The sequence below is a fragment of the Aphelocoma coerulescens genome, chromosome 13 (assembly GCF_041296385.1).
Source record: "Aphelocoma coerulescens isolate FSJ_1873_10779 chromosome 13, UR_Acoe_1.0, whole genome shotgun sequence".
In the NCBI taxonomy this organism is placed as follows: domain Eukaryota; kingdom Metazoa; phylum Chordata; class Aves; order Passeriformes; family Corvidae; genus Aphelocoma; species Aphelocoma coerulescens.
Genome location: NC_091027.1, coordinates 3,471,627 through 3,488,254, shown reverse-complemented (window position 1 = coordinate 3,488,254; position 16,628 = coordinate 3,471,627). Strand labels below are relative to the sequence as shown.

The window sequence follows — 16,628 nt, the reverse complement described above, 5'->3', positions numbered from 1 at the left end:
CCAGCCCCGGACCCCAAACCCACCCTGCATCCCTGCCCAGGCTGCCCCTCTTTGACTGCTTCACCCTTGGTGACCGTCGTGACCCTCACCCTGTGTCACCCTGCAGGGTCTCGCCTGGGAGGGGCTGTTCCTTGTGCTAAGGAGCAGCACTCTGTGCTGCCACAAGGTTCCCATTCATGGCAGCCCCCCTGAAGCAGTAATTCACCGTGACAGAGGGCGGCAGGACTGCCTCAGCCCCACAGCACATCTGTGACAGGCAGCACAAGGCCTCATACCCACCATCATGCCCTCACACTGACCTAAACATGCAGCAGAAGACACTGAGGATCATCTGTGGTACTCAGGGCTCAGCCAGCATCAGCCTTTTTGCCCTGGAGGGCAACCCCAGCCTTTCCCTGTAGGACAGGACCACCAGCAGAGCCCATGGCAGCCCAGAAAAAAGGTCCCTGCTCCTCTTCTTACAGCCACCAACCCTGTATGGCCCAGAGCAGGCCCCCCATGACACGAGAGCAATATGAGGCACAGCAAATCTTTACACTTAACAAAAGGTTAAAAATTTAAATACTCTCCAACTTTAGTGCAAGGCAAGCAAATGATACCACAGGTCCAAGTAGGTGCTCAGCCCCCCTGGGGGGCCTGGCTCAGAATGAGCAGAGGCAGCAGCACACGCACGCCCGCGTGTGCACACACACACACAGAGAAGGGACGAGTTATTGCTCAGGACACAGCTGGGACAAGTGTACACAAGAGGGCACGGGACAAGCTGAATGGAGAGGTGGGCTCATCCCCATGCTGCTCCCCATGGATGACTCCTGCCCGTGGGTGCAGAACGCCTGGGGACACACACTAAGCTGGTCCCAGCCCGCTCACTCTTGGGTCACAGCTTCACATCACCCTGGGAAGGGACATTCCCTTTACCACAGCTTTGCTCCCTGAGAGCAGGGTCCTTTCTGTGTCTGCTCCTCCACCACCGAGCTGGGCCTGAGGACGGCCACACCTGTGGAATGCACAGGTCCGGAGCTGGTGGCACTGCATTGTCATCGTCCTGCAGCATGCTGGGGATCAGACCAACCCTTTGGCCACAGCAGCAGCAGGTGCCCGGGAGTGGCTGTGTCCCGCCGTGCCAGAGGTCTGGAGAGGAGCTTGGGATCAGCTCACCGGAGCTGGCAGCATGTGTGAGACGAGGCAGGAGGCAGCAGGCTCCAGCAGACAGGGACGCAAGGACGAGGCAGTGACGCTCTGCTGCCAGGACGCAATGGGAGATGCTTTGGCACGGCACTTTCCTGTGCCTCGGGGCTGAGCAGTGGACTCCGCTGGAGCCAGGACACCTCAGCACAGTCAGAAAGGTCCAGGAAAGATGATTTAGACACCTCAAGGCACAGAAGGCCTCTGTCCAGGACTCCCTGGAACAAAGCTGGGACCGTTGCTCCTCCCATAGGAGGACATTTGTGCCTGTGACAGGGTGGGGGCAGTGCAGGCCCCCACCCATAGATTAAAAACCGACATGTGATATGTACAGACCGACATATATAAATACACATCAAACCTGCGGTGCCGCTTCGGCACCATGGAATGTGTCAGCAGAGCTGCTCCAGCCTGGCCTCGGCCCACGCCGGCACGATCCCTCCCTCCCACCCTGGGCCCGGGAGGGGAGCGGCAGCTGGTGGCAGCAGCACTATCCCAAGTGGCAGATTTGGAAGTGTCCGGGTTTGTCTCAGGGCTTGCCCATGGTCAGAGGCACCTCAACCCGAGCCGTGTGCTGCTGCCAGCCTTGGAATCATCCTCACAGTCTTCAAATACAGACGTGTAAAACTGTAAACAAATCCACCTTGTGGGGCCACTGCGACCGTGTCCTTCAGGCTGGGCACTTGGGAGAGGCAAGGGGGTCCCAGGGGCTGGAGAACAAGCTGTGCTCTACAGCCGGGTGGGCTCTTCCTCGCTGTCACTGCAGTTTCCACAACAGTCCTGAAGTCAGAAGGGCAAGAAGAGGGAGGAGGGAGGGAGAGAGGAGCACAGCAAGCAGAGGGTGAGCACGGTCACACAACCCAGCCTACAGCTGCCCTCTGGCAGGGATGGGCCAGGTCCCCCCGCCCCCAGCCTGTGTGTGGGAGAGCTACATGGAGGCAAGGGGCTGGAGAGGACCCCCAGACTGCAGAGAACAGTCCAGCTGCATCTGGAGGTTCAGCCCCTGGCAGACAGACTGGTGAGCACGCAGCTGGCTAGCTCAGAAGCTGTGAGGAAGCTGGGGACTGCAGCCACCCAGGGACACAGCTCAGTGCCAGCACAGACGCTCAGCCCCACCCAGAGCTCAGCTGGCCACGAAAGCAGCTGAAGCCCTTTTTGCTGAAATGGGAGTCTGAGCACGGGGCAATGCCAAACCCTTCACAGTTTCTCAACCCTTCTATGTGTCCCGGACATCCGGAGAGGAGTGAAGGAAACTTCCCAAAGCCCCCTGGGAGCAGAACTCCCAGCAGCGGCAGTGCAGGGGCAACTTTGGCTCAAGCTGAAGGCAAGGCCTCCCCCACAAAGGCAGCAAGAGCAGGGATGCAGGATTAGTGGCTCAGGGGGCAGTTAGAACAACAAGCAGGTTGTGCTCTGCCAGGGGAAGGGGATAGGCACTGAAGGATAACACTCCTCTTTCCCAGATCTTGCCATGTCCGTGGGCCACCGGGTATTTCCCTGAGCAGAGCAGCCAGGAGTGACTGCTCACCTCTGGAAAGAGAAAACACGTGGGAAATCACAGCTCAACCCCTGCTACAACAGCTGCCCATCCTCTGGCAGGTCCTGCCTGCCTCGGGAAGGCCTGGGTATCCCCAGAGCTGGCTCTGGCTAGGGCAGCCCACTGAACTGCAAAGCACAACTCGGAGTTTGCCAAGGAACAGAAGTCAGCACCAGGTGGCTGAGTGGGTCCAGAGCCAACCATGCTGGAGTCCTACAGCTGCACACAGCTGCTGAGAGGCAGCAGCCCAGGCTTTGCCAGGCCTGGAAAGAAGGCAAAGACTGTCCAGGGCAGAGGAGACAGGCAGACAAGTGAGCCCACAGCAGCTGCAAGACGTTTCTGTTCTCCTCATCCCTTGAAAGAGCTGCTCTCCGCCTGGCTCAAGATCTGGCAGAAGTGCTCTGGGGAGCCCAGACAGCCCATTCCAAGAGCAAGGACTTGTTCAGGGATGGTATTATTCATGTCAGAAGGGAGATGATTTATTAGTTTGGAGTCTTCAGCATCCCTCTGGGTGATTCCAGCATGTTTAGCCAGGACACTCCGTCCCAGCCCCCTTGACTCCCCCAGCATGGGGAGTGCCAACCAGGCAAGGGCTGGCTCCCTGCAGCCTTCCACGGCTGCCTGAGACCCCTAGGGTCTGGCCACCCAACACTAGGGGAGACTGCTCGCTGCCCTCTTGTGCCCACCTCCCTGCCAGACCTGCCTGGCACAGGCAGGAGCAGGATCACTGTTGCTGGGAGACTGGCTGGGGAGGAAACACCAGGCAAACCCTTACCTGTCTGCTGAACAAGCGCTGGAGTAACCCTTTTTTGGGCTGTGGAGAAGGCTGTCCTTTCCAGTCCAGGTCTGGGGGCACTGTGCCATCTGTGCTAAAGACATTCAGCTCCTTAAAACACTCCGTCTCAATCATCTGGAAGAGGGGAAAAGGCTGCAGCAACTGCCACATGGAGCCCATCACTGAGGGCCCAGCAGAGCATGAGAGCAGCGAGGACAGCATGGGGACACTGCTCTCAGCCATGGTAGACACAAGCAGGAGCAAAAACCTACCTCGTTCTGCCAAGGAATGGGCACACTCCCTGTGGCAAACTTCTGGTAGAAGTCATTGTCTGTGGGCTCCAGCTCCACTCCTTTAACCGTGGAGAACTGCTCGATGTCCAGAACGTCCTTGCAGTAGATGGCCTGGGGCTACGCAGCACAAAGATTGCTCTAATGCCAGGCTCCACCTTGATGCCACCACCTCCAACTGCTGCTCACGGCCAAGCCCAGGCACCTCTCCCTGCAGCCCAGAGCTTGCTGGACCTCTGTTCTGCCAGGCCCAGAGAAGGGGATGGGCCCCATCTCCCCATGCCAGGGCTCCCTCTTCCCTTGACAGCACCAGTGACTGAAAAGGTCAGGACTTACATCTGGCTTGAAGGGAGGGTCCAGCATGCCTGCTTCCAGCCTCCTGAAGTTGAGGTGCTTGAAGAGAGGGTGTTCCTTCACCTCCTTGGCCCCAGCTCCTCGGCACCCCAGGCGCTCCAAAGGGTCTTTGCACAGGAGCTGTGACACAAAGGAAATCAATGTCCTGGATGAAGGGTGCTCTGTGCAGGAGCAGCCCTGGGTTCCTGCAGTGGGTTCTAGGGAGAGCACAGGCTTGCTAGGCAGCTGGGCAAGGAATGAAGGCACTCTGAACCCTCCTGTGCTGCCTTCTCAGAGACAAAGGAACCTGGTTGTCACCTCTGCAGCGAGCAGCCCCCATGTTCTGCTGCTGCATGCACGGAAGCGGTGGGAGCGAAGGGCCAGGGCTGCACACCCGTACCATGGTGCAGAGGGAGCGGGCGCAGGGCGAGAACTTCTCCGAGTACTCCTCCTGCACTTCCTTCACCAACCGCTCCACCTCCTCCCGCTTGATCTTCTTCTTGCGCTGCTGGAAGGGGGACTGGCCCTCGATCATCTCGTACACCAGGCAGCCCAGAGCCCACCAGTCCGGGCTGAACGTGTAGCGCTCGTTCTTCACCACCTCAGGAGCTGCAGAGGAGCAGGGGTGAGGGACGTGTCAGGGTAGGGAGAGCACATCTTTTGAACCACTTTTTGCTTAAACCAGGGTCACTTACCCATGTAGCCAACTGTCCCCACCCGGCCCTTGATTGTTTGGCCCTCTGGCACATGGACAGCTAGTCCCAGGTCTGAGATACGGATGTGACCTGCACAAAGGAGGGGACAAGTTAACAGGACAAAGTCAGGGGATGGTGTTTGAAGGTGCCAAAAACACAGGGTAACCCTGGTTTAAGCAGAGTAAGAGAAAACTCAGGCTCAGGGCTCCTCTTGACCCTGCACTCACCATGGTCATCCAGTAATATGTTCTCTGGCTTCAGGTCCCTAGGAGGGAAGGGACTTGATTAGCAAGAAGCATGTTGTGAGAGCTAAGGACACATGCAACAGCCACATCTCAACAAGTCACAGATAAGCAACTTTAGGATGCAATGCCCCTGCCTCGGGTACACAGATAACCTATCCCTCACCCTGTGCCCCAGAGCTGACCCTGCAAGCTCTCCCTTCCTGGGCAGAGAGGTGGGAAACAACAACCTTCAACCCTCTGCAGTGAGCCTGGGGATGGTTCCCTCTTTGCAGGTGCAGAACTCACTATGGGGCAGGCCATGCAAGTGAGAAGGAGCAGAGGCTTCTCTGCTTATCCTGCCCCAGGGCAAGGTAGGAGCAGAAGGGACTTCCTGGCCAGTGTTTAGCCATGCTGTCCTAACACTGCATCACACCCCTGTGAGTAGTCAATTGACTTGTTCCCCCTCCTCCCCAGCTCTTTAGCACGTTGGGGCAGCCTACCCTCTTTTGTTCTAGTGTCAATACTGCCCAGGGAGTTCAGTGCCTGCCCTGAGACATTCACAGCATGATCACATCCTGTTCTTGGCGATCATTTACCAGCACAAGGAAGCCAAGCTAAGCTCTCCCTTTCTCCCACAAGACCAGCTTTCTGTTCCCGATTCCTCTCACTCAGCTCTGTGCTGCTTTCAAGCCTGAGCTTATTTTCTTGAGCAGACAGACCCAGCTGGGCTGGTAAGAGCAGCAGGAACCCTCTTACTACTGCAGGCCCTACAAGCTCTCCCAGCAGGGACCAGGCAGCACGCACCTGTACACTATCCTCTCCTGGTGCAAGTCCTCAAGGCCACAGCAGATCTCAGCAGCATAGAAAGCTGCCCGGGGCTCCTCGAAACCAGCCTCTCCCATGTGGTAGATATGGAACTTGAGGTCCCCTCCATTCATGAGGGTCAGCACTAGGCAGAGAGCATCTTTAGTTTCATATGCATAGGCTAAGCTCACCTGCAATTCAGGGCAGAAAGGCTGTTAGAAGACACAGCTGGAAGGGGGAGGTGCCCACACGCCCATGGACACTTTGCCACCCAAGCAGCCACTCCCAGGCTCGGGACTGGGCCTTTGCCAGCAGACGAGGAACTGTGCAAACTCAGGGAGGACATGCCAGTGCCCAGCAGTCCCAGCACAGCCCCAGCTTTGCTCAGACAGGGATGACACTATTTTCCCGAGCCAGAGCTGCTTTCCTCCAGGGGCAGGCAGCCCCCAACAGCAGTGCTGGGGCAGTGTCTGATGAATCCTCTGCAAAGGGAGGTTCAGGCTTTCCACACCTCAGTGCACCAAGGTAGAGCTCCCAACCACACAGCTCAGGGCTGGGCTTCTCCCCACCCCACTGTCTGGAGAGACAGTTCTCACCGTTTACTTGTGCCCCAAAAGTCATGAAGGCGCCTGTAACACCAGACAGGTGTTTGGGGCTGACTTTGGGGGCATTTACAGCACGTTGTGGAGGCAGTAAATGTCCTGCCAGACCTCAGCCTTGTGAGAGATGTGCAGCCACCAGGACCCTGCCCCACGGGCAGAGACGGCTCCTGCCTCTCCACACCAGGTGAGGAGCACAGAGGTGCCAGGCTGGCTGGTTGGAGGAAGCATCAACCATCACAGCAAAGTGAGAGCAATTCCTATGTACTTACTACAAACCTACTGTTCACTTTTTCCAGGATCTGTTTTTCATTTAGGGCCATGGCTTCCCCCTTCCTCTTTTTGATCCGTTTCTTCTCCAGTTTCTTGCAGGCATACATCTTCCCTGTGGCACGCACTTGGCAGGCACACACCTGGAGGGAGGACAAAGCTCAGCACCCTCCCACTGCCATTTCCAGAGTGGGAGTCTAGGTTCTGCTCTCAGGAAGAGGCACAGGAAGGCAAAGCAAGGACACAGGGAACAGTGACAGCTCCAGATGTCATAGAGAAGCAGGAGCCAGCTGTAATGCCTCTAACACCTTTAGCAGCACCATGGCTGGTGCCTGGGAGGACAGAAGGCCACTCCATAAACAGAAGGAAGCCTGGCAGGAAGCTTTCAGGAGCGCAGTTTGCCCTGTCAAGACACAGGGAACAGACCTCACTGCCCAGTTAGCAGCAGGCACCACAGAGCTTGTGCTACCAACCCTGCACAGCACCTCCCACACCTCCAGCACTTGAAGAGAGGTGAGCTTCTGCCTCTCAGGGAGAGCTGAGAGGTCATGCAAGGCCCAAAACACAGCCCAGCGCAGAGCCCCCACAGCCCACCCAGCCAGCAGCACCTGCCTCCAGGTGCTGGAGCAGATTGTGGCACCCTGATGGCCAACCCAGGTCTGCCTCTGGCAGCAGGCAACAGTGGCTGTCTGGTACCCTGAATGCAGAGGAAATGGTGGTTACTCACCTCCCCAAAACCGCCCTTACCCAGCACACGGTACTGGCGGAAAGTGTTTTTGGTTACTGGCTGCCTGTGAGGGAAAGGAAACCAGAGTGAGGTATGAGGAAGGAGAGAGCAGGGGCTGAAACCCAAACCACCTCCATGCCCTGGCCTGAGAGACTGTGGCTCACCCCAAACCCCTGCTCAAGTGGGCCTTGCTTGCCTGTGAGGCAAGCAAGGCTGGGGCTGCTGTTCGTGCCAGTTAAGGGCCCTGAGGGACAGCAAAGGCCAGGCTGAAGAAGCCCCAGGGACCCCTTAGGCAGGCTGTGTGAGGAGGGTGCAGATTTCCCAGCAGTGCGGGGAGCGTTACCGTTCCAGCCATTTCCACTGCAGGAAGCGGTTGAAGTACAAGCTGTCGAGGTAGTCAGCAAAGGGAGCCACGCTCAGGTAGTCGTGGATAAGCCTAGGAGAGAGCAGAGCCAGCATGGTTCCTGAGAGCTGATCACAGCCCTGGACAAAGCCAGCAGCCCCAGGAAAGAGGAGCTGAACAGCCCCAAAAGCCTATTTACTCTGCCATTCCCTCACCCACGTAGCCCTGGCCCAGAAAGCCCTGCTCCATGCTAAGCCTGGTGCATAAGGAAGGTGCGTTGGAGGTACCACTGTGACAAACGCAGCGCCCTGGGACCAGGCTGGCACTGCTAATTGTGGCCTCTTGGCACCAGCCAGGGCTGCAGGATAAAGGGGGACAATGGGACTCTTTGCAGTTGCCCCTCTGCTCACAGGGCAAACGTGCACACAGGCTGTAATCAGCTGCTAGCAACATTCAGCACCAGGCGCTGAGTTGCTCACTATCAGATGAATATCCAGCACAAAAGGCCACAGGGGGATCCTGCTCGAGAGAGCTAACTGCTTTGGAGAGCTGTGCCAGGGCTGCCCAGCAGAGTGAGGAGCCTTAGACGCAGTGTCTAGACTGGAAACACGCATCAAGGAGAAGCGGATGGGCTCTCCCCTTTCAGAGCTTGCCAAGAGCAGGCAGGGCCCAGCCCGGAGGCTCTGCATTCAGACACGACACTGGTTACCACACACGGAGCTAACGCTCCACAGAAGACTGCAGCAAATGTGTTGCCACAGCCCTGCACTCAGTTAGGCAACACGCTCCAGCTACTGTGCAGGGAGGGGTGAGGCTGCAAGCCCAGTTTGCCCAAGAGCTTCCGTTTCACACCCGGAGCCAGGACCTCGGCCACCGCTTCTGCGATGGGAACAGAGGTGACCTTAGACCCCTGCAGCAACAGCCAGAGCAACCCAACCACAACAGCCGCTTCTGCGGCCGGCGGGACAGGACAGCTGGCACAGGACTGCAGCCATCGGCTCAGCTTGGCAGGAGCCTACAAGATCCTGGCACAGCACTGGGAATAGCATTACTACAGGGTCTTCCCAAATGGCAGCTCCAGCTGCAGGGACTGACAGAGGTTTCTGCAGCAGCTTGGGGCTCCCAGAGCACAAGATCCTTGTGCTCGCTTTCCTAGAGGTGGGCTGCAAACTGCTGGTCCAAAACTGCCCAGGCCCCAGCCTTAGCACCAGCCCTCACTCTCCCAGAGGAATGGACCATGAGGGACACGGTGAGTCAGCTGCAGCATCATCCCCGTGTCTTGTGCGACCTGCAGACACAGCCCTGCCCTCCAACTTACTTAGTGCATTCCTTGAAGAGCTCCTTGGAAGGTTCCTCCTCCAGCCTCTCACAACAGGCATCCACCAATTGGGAGGGAACTTCAGGCACATGGTCCTCACTCTGGGGACAAAGGGATGGAGTCAGACACAGGTCCTGCTTTAGGGTCAGTGGGCAAAGCAGCGTGGTGGCTTGTGAGGTGGTGTGGAGGCTCAGCATGTCGACTGTGGCAGGACATGGGCAATGTCAGCTGTTGGCTTTCCAACAGTTCTTGCAGGCAGCAAATGCAACTCTCTTACTCACGTTTGGCTTCAAGTACTTTTCAATCAGGTGCTGCCCACATTCCTTCCTCTTCTCATCTGGAGCCACTTCGTACCCTGCCTGCAGAGAGCAAACAGTGTGAGGGGCAGGTCCAGCCAGGAATCCAGCCTTGCTACTGGCCAACAGCTGTGGAACAGCAACACCCTCTGCCCAAAGTTTCCCATGCTTTCCTTGAAAACCAGATCTCCAGCAAACACCTCCCTAAGCAAAGGCCCGGCCCTATCTGGGCTGCGACTCACAGGTTTTTCCTACAGAAAAGCCCTGTGTACCCAGAAGCACCTGCTGAAGCATCCAGCCAAACAGTTCATGCCCAAGGTGTCCGGAACATCCCTGTCTCCCCCAAGGAAGCCTGATGGGCTTTGCTCTTACCACAGCATCCAGGAACTTGACGCAGCGTGAGAGCTCGGGGCGTGTCTCGCAGAACTGCCGGAATAGCATGTGCCCAATGGGCTGCTTCTCGCACAGGCTGTGGTAGTCCCGCTCTGCAAACGTCGACAAGGTCACTCACTGCTGAATCCCAAAGGAGCAGTCCCAGCTCACCACCCTGGCCAGGCAGCAGTGGGGGTATTGTGACTCCTCAGCTGGGCTGCTGACAGGCCCCACCAGCCTGAGACTCCCAGGAGAGTGAAGTGGGACAAGGGACATTGCTGAGGTTTTACATTCCCCTGTGGAAGACCCTCTTCCCTGAAAGAGGATTGATCTGCTGTTCTGTTCAGCCTGAACCTCTTGTTCCTAGCAAGGAACCTCCATATCTCCTGCATGCCTAAAGGCTCTCTCCTCCTCTCTCCACAGAGATCAACCAACTGCTCCAGACACACAGCTTTCCTTGGAACATGAGAAACACACCAAGCTTATCTCAAGGCAGATCTTCCAGGCCAAGAGTTGTTGTGATGACTCCTCCAAACCACTTGTATTCCCAAAGGCCCTGCTGAAAGCAGCAGCATCAGAATGGGAGGCACCATTCCCACAGATGTTCTGCTGATGTGCACACAGCAGTCAGAACTCCCCACTCCATGGGACAGCCACATGCTTGTACATCAACTCCTACTGCCCTCCAGAGCTTGCAGATTCCTCCTACTCCTCCCTGAACTCTGGCAGCCCAGGCACAAACCCCTTTGACTATGCAGAGCACTTCCAGTTCTCTGCTTTTTTCCTCCCCTTCCACTCATAAGACGTTGTCTGATCGCAGGCCAGAACACATTTCTGTGACAGCCACTGCCACCAAGGGCTGTGGGCTGCCTGCAGTGCAGATGTGCAGCCACCCAGAGGACCCCAGCACTGGGTACTCCCAGCCTTCCCCTCCCTGTGCAGCAGTTTCTCCCGAGGAAGCTGCAGCTTCCTGAGGGTGCAGGAGAGTGCAGAGCGGGCTGTGGTGGGGGAGGAGGTGGCCTCGCCAGCTCTGCCGCACCAGCCGGTTTCCTTGTGTCTGCAGGGGAAGGAGTTCCCTTCAGCTGGGAAGGACCAGAGTTTGCTGTCGGCGAGATCAGAAGCTTTTGGCTGCCCTGGTCACTGCCCAGGCTCACACGAGGTTACTCCCTGTGGTCAGAGCACAAAAAGCTTAATTCTGCAGTGGGCAAGCAGCCCACCATGCCATGCTCCTGCCAAGACTCTGGAATAGGAAAGAAACGCCTTTCTAGCAGGCTGTGAGGTGAAAAGAAAGACACCCCAGCCAAAGAGTGCCCAAGCACAAGGAACGGGGTCATCTCTCCCATGGGAAAACCAAGCGAAGCTGCTGCCACCTGGGTCGGAGCACTCCTCACGTGCCCCTCCAAGGGGAAGTGAGACACGGGCGGTGACAGGCAGTGGCTGGGAGGGACTCGCTTCCCAAATCCTCACAAGGTCACTGGCCTGGATAGCAGGACAGCAGAGACAGAGACCACCAGGACTCACTGCTGGCAAATGGGTGAAGTTCAGTGCTGGAAAATGTCATGACAGCCACAGGAAGGGTGGCTGCAGGCAGAGAATGGACAAAAGCAGAGGGATAGCTCTGCTGAGGGCATGCAAGTCAAAGAGGCAGAAGGGGTTTGGATGGTCAAGATGGGAGCTGCAAGGACAGCCCAGGCTAGAGCTGTGCTCAGCTCTCCGACCTTGCTCCAGAGAGGCAGCCAGCAGCAAATCCAAGGCTGGAGTCTCCATACAGCCATACCTGGCTGTGAAGCCACCCCGAGAGATGGTGCATGGGTTGTGTGGCAGAGGGAGGTGGGGACAGCCTGCACTGGGCTGCTGTGAGCTTGAGGGTTACAGTGGATGAGTGAAGTTGAGTTTCTCCAAGTACTACAGCTCCATGGGGCCCAAAAGATTGCCAGGACTGGAAAACCTGGGCAGGGCAGAACTGGGAATTTGAGCTGCAGAAACCTCCCAAAGCCATTTGTTTCAGTGACACCTGTTCTGAAACAAGGCCGGCGCTGTGCCACTCTCCAGCTGGCAGCTGAATCCGGATTGAAAACTTAAACAAGCTCTCCTCTTCCCAGGAAGCAAAGCAGTTGCACCCTCTGTGCCCCAAAACAACTTCACACGATCTCAGGACCAAGCCTGCTGCACAAACAACATTAAAACCATGAAGAGTACAAAGTACAGAATGAAAATGACAGGCCAAGCCCTGCCCAACTCCACTTCTCATCCACACCACACAGCAAGAACCCAGTTGGCCTGAGAAGAGCTACTGCTTGAATGTTAGAAGCTGAGATCTGTGGAGCTGAGCTGAATCCAGCCAGGGAGAACAGAGGACATTAGCAGGACCTTTGTTATTTTTGCAAAGGCACCCCAGAGTGACACTCCAAAACTCTGCAGCACGGAGCAGGTCTGTTTGCACACAGAAGATGACGTTCCTCTAGTGAAGCTCATCACAGTCTGGCAGGTGTGTGGCTACATCCCCAGCCACTTACCCATCATTTCTTCCCTACACCCTGAACTCCAAGCAATCCTGGCTGGGATTTGCCCTGTTCTACATCCCTGACACTCAGCTTGGGGTGCACAACTCCCACACACACGCTCGCCCACCGGCTCCCACCAAGCCCCGCATCTCACCCAGGGTTTGCCGAAGGTCCTCGCAGAGGCTGATGTGGGGGAACTGCAGCATCTGGCGCCATTTCTTGCTCTTGCCTTTCCGGTTTCCTCCACCACCTGCAGGGCACACAAAATCAGTACCATGAGTCAGGAAGCAAAGGTGTCTGACTGCAGCTTAGCCTTGCCAGGAGCTGAGGAAGGAGCCTCTCTAAGTCCAGGCATGGAAAAAAAGACTGAAGTGGTACCACCATCTCCTCCTGGTGGGACAAAAGTGTTGGAGCCTCGACTGCCAGAGGAAATGGGCAGACCAACCTCTGGCTGCCGAACAAATCCCGATCAAGAACTTGAAGACCTTTCACGATTGGAGAATCTCAGCAGGGGCAGCAGTGTCCACAGCCACAGCAGTTCTTGGCTCCCAGGCCTGCCCCCAGCAGCTCTGCATAACTAATCATCCCTCCAGGCCATGCCTTGCTTGGTGTGAAGCTCTTCCTGCTGCAGCAAAGACCTTCATGCCACCTACTCATTCCAGACTGATTGCTTACTCCAGGGAGGGGCTCTCAGAGGGAGGACATGAAGCTGGGAGACAGGAATTCCTGCTCTAATTCCGGCTCCACAGACAACTCGCTGCATTGCCTGGGGCTCATCACTTCAGTTTCCCACCTGTGAAGTGGGGACACTCCCACTTTTCTCCAGAGATAAGCCAGCCTCAGAAAATCCAGATCCAAGAACCAGGTATTATTCCAGCTTCAGCTGCTGGAGTAAATGCCCAGTGCTGTAGGACAGGGTGGGAAAGCTTCTGGATAGACTGAAAAATTAACATCGTAGCAAGCACTAAGTACCAATTGCTGGGATCAGCCAACCTCCAGGGATTGCTTTCCCGGTGCCAACACACACAATTTCCCACCTCTCTTCGGAAATTCATTAAATCACCCTGCCAAAGTGGTCGGGCCAACAGCTGGGCCCAAGGCCCGGCTTTCTGAAATCACAGAGGGGTTGAACACAATTTATCAGCTCTTGAGAAACACTTTCATAACACTTTCCTCCACTGCAGATGCAGTTCAGCCCCAAACCCTAGACACAGTCTGCTGGCATCCAGCTCCCTGTGCCACAGGAGGCCCTGGATGGACAGGCAGGTGGGATGGGGCCATCCTGGGCAGCCTCGTGCGGTGCCAGCCCCAGGTCCGAGCCCCTGTCGTGCCATGGGTCCCTGCACTGCATCTGCCCCGCACCAGCAGCTGGGCCGCACGATTGTACAAACTCAGGAAGGAAGTGACTCAAGGGTAAGCAGGGCTGGAAGAAACCAGCGGCGCAGACACCTTCTTGTCAGCGACAATGCAGCGGATGGGGGCAGCGAAACGAGGGCAGGGGAGGACAGGCCATCCTCACCCCAAGAGAGCTCAAGGAAAGGCAGAGCAAAGCCCCACAGCACCCGGAGGCTGCATTTCCTTGAGTTGTTTGCTTTGAAAGGAGGCTCCAGCGCCCTTCACGCGCGGTTCTACCCCGCCCTCCCAGCGCTGCGGCCGACAGTCCAGCGGGGAGCTGGGCTCCTGCACGGCAACCTCCCAGCACCCCTGGTTTGGGGATGGGGCAAGGGGTGGGCTGCCTCCACCCAGAGCTCACCAGGATCAAGCTTCAGGGTTAGGTGATGGATGAGAGCTGGTCTGCTGTCCCTCTGTCAGGGCAATGGGGACAAGGATCCTTCACCTTCCCTAGGCCAGACCAAACATGGGCATGGTCGTGCTGTGGCAGCAGCTGAAGGTGGCTGTCAGCAGCCCCATAGCACATCCTAGCTCAGCTCTGCACTCCCACACCAACCTAGGAAGCTCCAAAAAGGCCAGGCTGGAGCAAAGAACCCAGCCCTGTTGGATCTGGCCTGCAAAGTAGCTCTGTCCTGTCACAGAAGCTGTCTGAGCTCACCCCAGTGGCCACTACAGCCACCCAGCCACAGGTGGGAGAGCCACGGACAGGCAGCACGGACACCTATGGCTCTCACAGCCCAAGAACCAGTTGGCACAAGTGTGACAGAGGTTTGTTTCTGCCTGCAAACTGCTCGCTGCTGCCGAGGGAGAGGCACCAGCGGAGCACCAGGAGCAGCAGCCGTCCAGCACCTAGTGCTGCATCAGTGCCCAAATTCCATTCCCCAAGGGCACAACAGGAGCCAATCTCTGGGTCACTCCGTGTGAAGCTGGGCCTCGTGCCTGGAGGTCACAAACCCCACTGTTTGGTTTTGGACCAAACCTTGCTGTTATGAACCTGAACGTCACGGTCCACCACGGTCAGTGTGCCAGGAGTACTCACACTTAGCCTGGTTTTCAAGCAGCTTGGAAATGTTTCTGCCCGTGCAAATTTAATTTCGCTGCTTTTTGCTCCCACAAATCTAATCTCCAAAGCCCTCTAACTGGATTTCAGCAGGTGTCTCGGGCTCCAGGATAGCTCGGTCTGGCCAACTGCACACCACAGGACAGGGAGGGACTGTACTTCCCCACCACATACGTGATCTACTGAACCCATCGATGCCTGCCTGAGGCAGATCTTCTGTGCCAAGGACCAGGTTCCTGAGTGAGACTTCCCATCCCCTCCTGAGGCTTCTCCCTCCATCTCCAGGACTGCCCCGCTGCTGCCAGGCTGCATCCCACACCCGGGCTCTGGAATTCAGCGTGGCCCTGGAGCAGCGGGAGCGTTGTGGCCCGCAGCAGAGCCCCGGGAGCCCCGCACACCCGGGGCCGGTGTGAAGGCGGCGGACGGGTGGGGCTCCCCGCCGCAGTTTCGGGATCGGCCCGTGTGTGGGAAGCAGCAGTTTACCGGACTGAAATCAACTTTTTTTTTTTTTTTTTTTTTCTCCTACGGCACTCAAAGCTGCCTCTCCCCTGTGCCAGAGGAGCTGGAGCAGCCTCTGGAGCGGGCAAGGCGGGAGGCAAACGGGGCGATCTGCACCGGAGAGGCGGCGAGGCCGCCCGGGAGGGAGCTCAGCAGCACCGGGCAACCCCCGCGACGGACGGGGGGAGCCGAATGCCTGTGCCCAGCCCGCGCCGCCACCTCCCCGCTCCCCGCCAAGGCCGCGATGCCCCGGGAAGGACCGCCCGGGCCGAGCCCCGGGGCGGCACCGGCGGGGCCCGCAGCCCGGGCCTGCCGCCCCGCCAGCTCCGGTGTCCGGCGCCGCTCACCTTCGCGGGCCTTGAGCAGGACGGTGTTGGCGACAATGTTCTCCAGCTCCATGGGCCCGCGGGCGCCGCCGCCTCCCGCCGGCTCCGCTCCCCGCGCTCGGCCCGCGCCCGCCGCCCCCCGCCCGCCGCCGCCGCGCCCCGCCCCCCGCGCCCCGCCTGGCCAATGGCTGCCCTCGCTCCTCCCGCGCCGCGCGCCCATTGGTCCGCCCCCTCAGGAAGCCCCGCCCCCTCCGCCGCGCCACCGCCCTCCCGGTGGCCCCGCGAGGGGCGGGCAGGCGGGGCGGGGCCAGAGGAGCGCACGTCATCCTGCAGCCACCGGGAAGAGCTGCCAGGAGAGGGGGCGGGCGCTGATTGGAGGACGAGATGTCACTCAGGGAGCGCCGGGAAGGGATTGGGCGAGAGTCGAGAGCACCCACCACGAGGAGCCCCGCCTTTCGCTGCATCTGATTGGGTGCGGAGCTGCCACTCAGCTGCAGAACGGGTCGTGATAGGGCATTCTGTGGTGGGTGGGGCCGAGTGGCTGTATATAAATGAGCGCCGGGGCGTCGGGGCAGTTGGGGGGAGCGGGAGCGGGAGCGGGAGCGGGAGCGGGAGCGGGAGCGGGAGCGGGAGCGGGAGCGGGAGCGGGAGCGGGAGCCGGAGCCGGAGCCGGAGCCGGAGCCGGAGCCGGAGCCGGCTCCGGTCTGAGGGTATTCAGGTCGTGGTGCTCTGCCCTCTGGTCGGGGTCTCTCCGAGGTGTTCTGTTCTCTCCTGGTAGAAGCAATTATGGGGAGCCTCCCCCCAACTTCGCAGCCTCAATAAAGTGCAAGCGGCCACGCGTGTTTTCCCGGTGTCTCGGTCAATCCCGGTCACGGCGTGGGTGACCCAAGCTCCGGTGCTGTGCCCTGTTTCCCTGGTCACCGCTGTCGCGGAGGTTGGGTTTTCTTGTGCCCCAGTGCAGCTGACCCTGACAGCTCATGTGCCGTTCTGATGTTTGAGTTCCTGACAGTTTCTTTCCACCAATTATTTGCTCTAAAAGCCTTTTTTTTTTTAATTATACCAAAATTAGCAGCAGCATTACCC

General features: G+C 58.2%; 1 protein-coding gene across 5 annotated transcripts; it reads right to left on the bottom strand.

Moving 5' to 3' along the window:
* Positions 1-569: 569 nt before the first annotated feature.
* GRK6 (G protein-coupled receptor kinase 6) lies at positions 570-15,648 on the bottom strand. 5 transcript variants are annotated; one of them, XM_069028686.1, is made up of 16 exons: positions 15,567-15,648; positions 12,424-12,519; positions 9,766-9,878; positions 9,379-9,456; positions 9,098-9,198; positions 7,780-7,872; positions 7,437-7,500; positions 6,712-6,852; positions 5,841-6,031; positions 5,040-5,077; positions 4,813-4,902; positions 4,518-4,726; positions 4,121-4,258; positions 3,767-3,904; positions 3,495-3,629; positions 570-1,965 (listed from the first exon to the last, which is right to left on the bottom strand). In XM_069028686.1, the coding sequence occupies exons 1-16, from the start codon at positions 15,616-15,618 to the stop codon at positions 1,915-1,917; spliced, it is 1,728 nt and encodes a 575-aa protein (XP_068884787.1). In that variant the 5' UTR covers positions 15,619-15,648; the 3' UTR covers positions 570-1,914. The 5 variants fall into 5 exon arrangements, with proteins under 5 accessions (XP_068884787.1, XP_068884786.1, XP_068884790.1 ...); XM_069028685.1 differs by having other exon boundaries at positions 570-2,712; positions 3,495-3,588; XM_069028689.1 differs by having other exon boundaries at positions 3,495-3,588.
* Positions 15,649-16,628: the final 980 nt, after the last annotated feature.

Coding starts and splice junctions, on each gene's coding strand:
- GRK6 (XM_069028685.1), bottom strand. CDS start 15,618: ATGGAGCTGGAGAACATTGTCGCCAACACCGTCCTGCTCAAGGCCCGC. Junction 6,853..7,436: donor GTAAGGGCGGTTTTGGGGAG/GTGAGTAACCAC, acceptor TCCTCCCTCCAG/GTGTGTGCCTGCCAAGTGCG. Junction 6,032..6,711: donor AAGTGAACAGTAGGTTTGTA/GTAAGTACATAG, acceptor CCTGAATTGCAG/GTGAGCTTAGCCTATGCATA.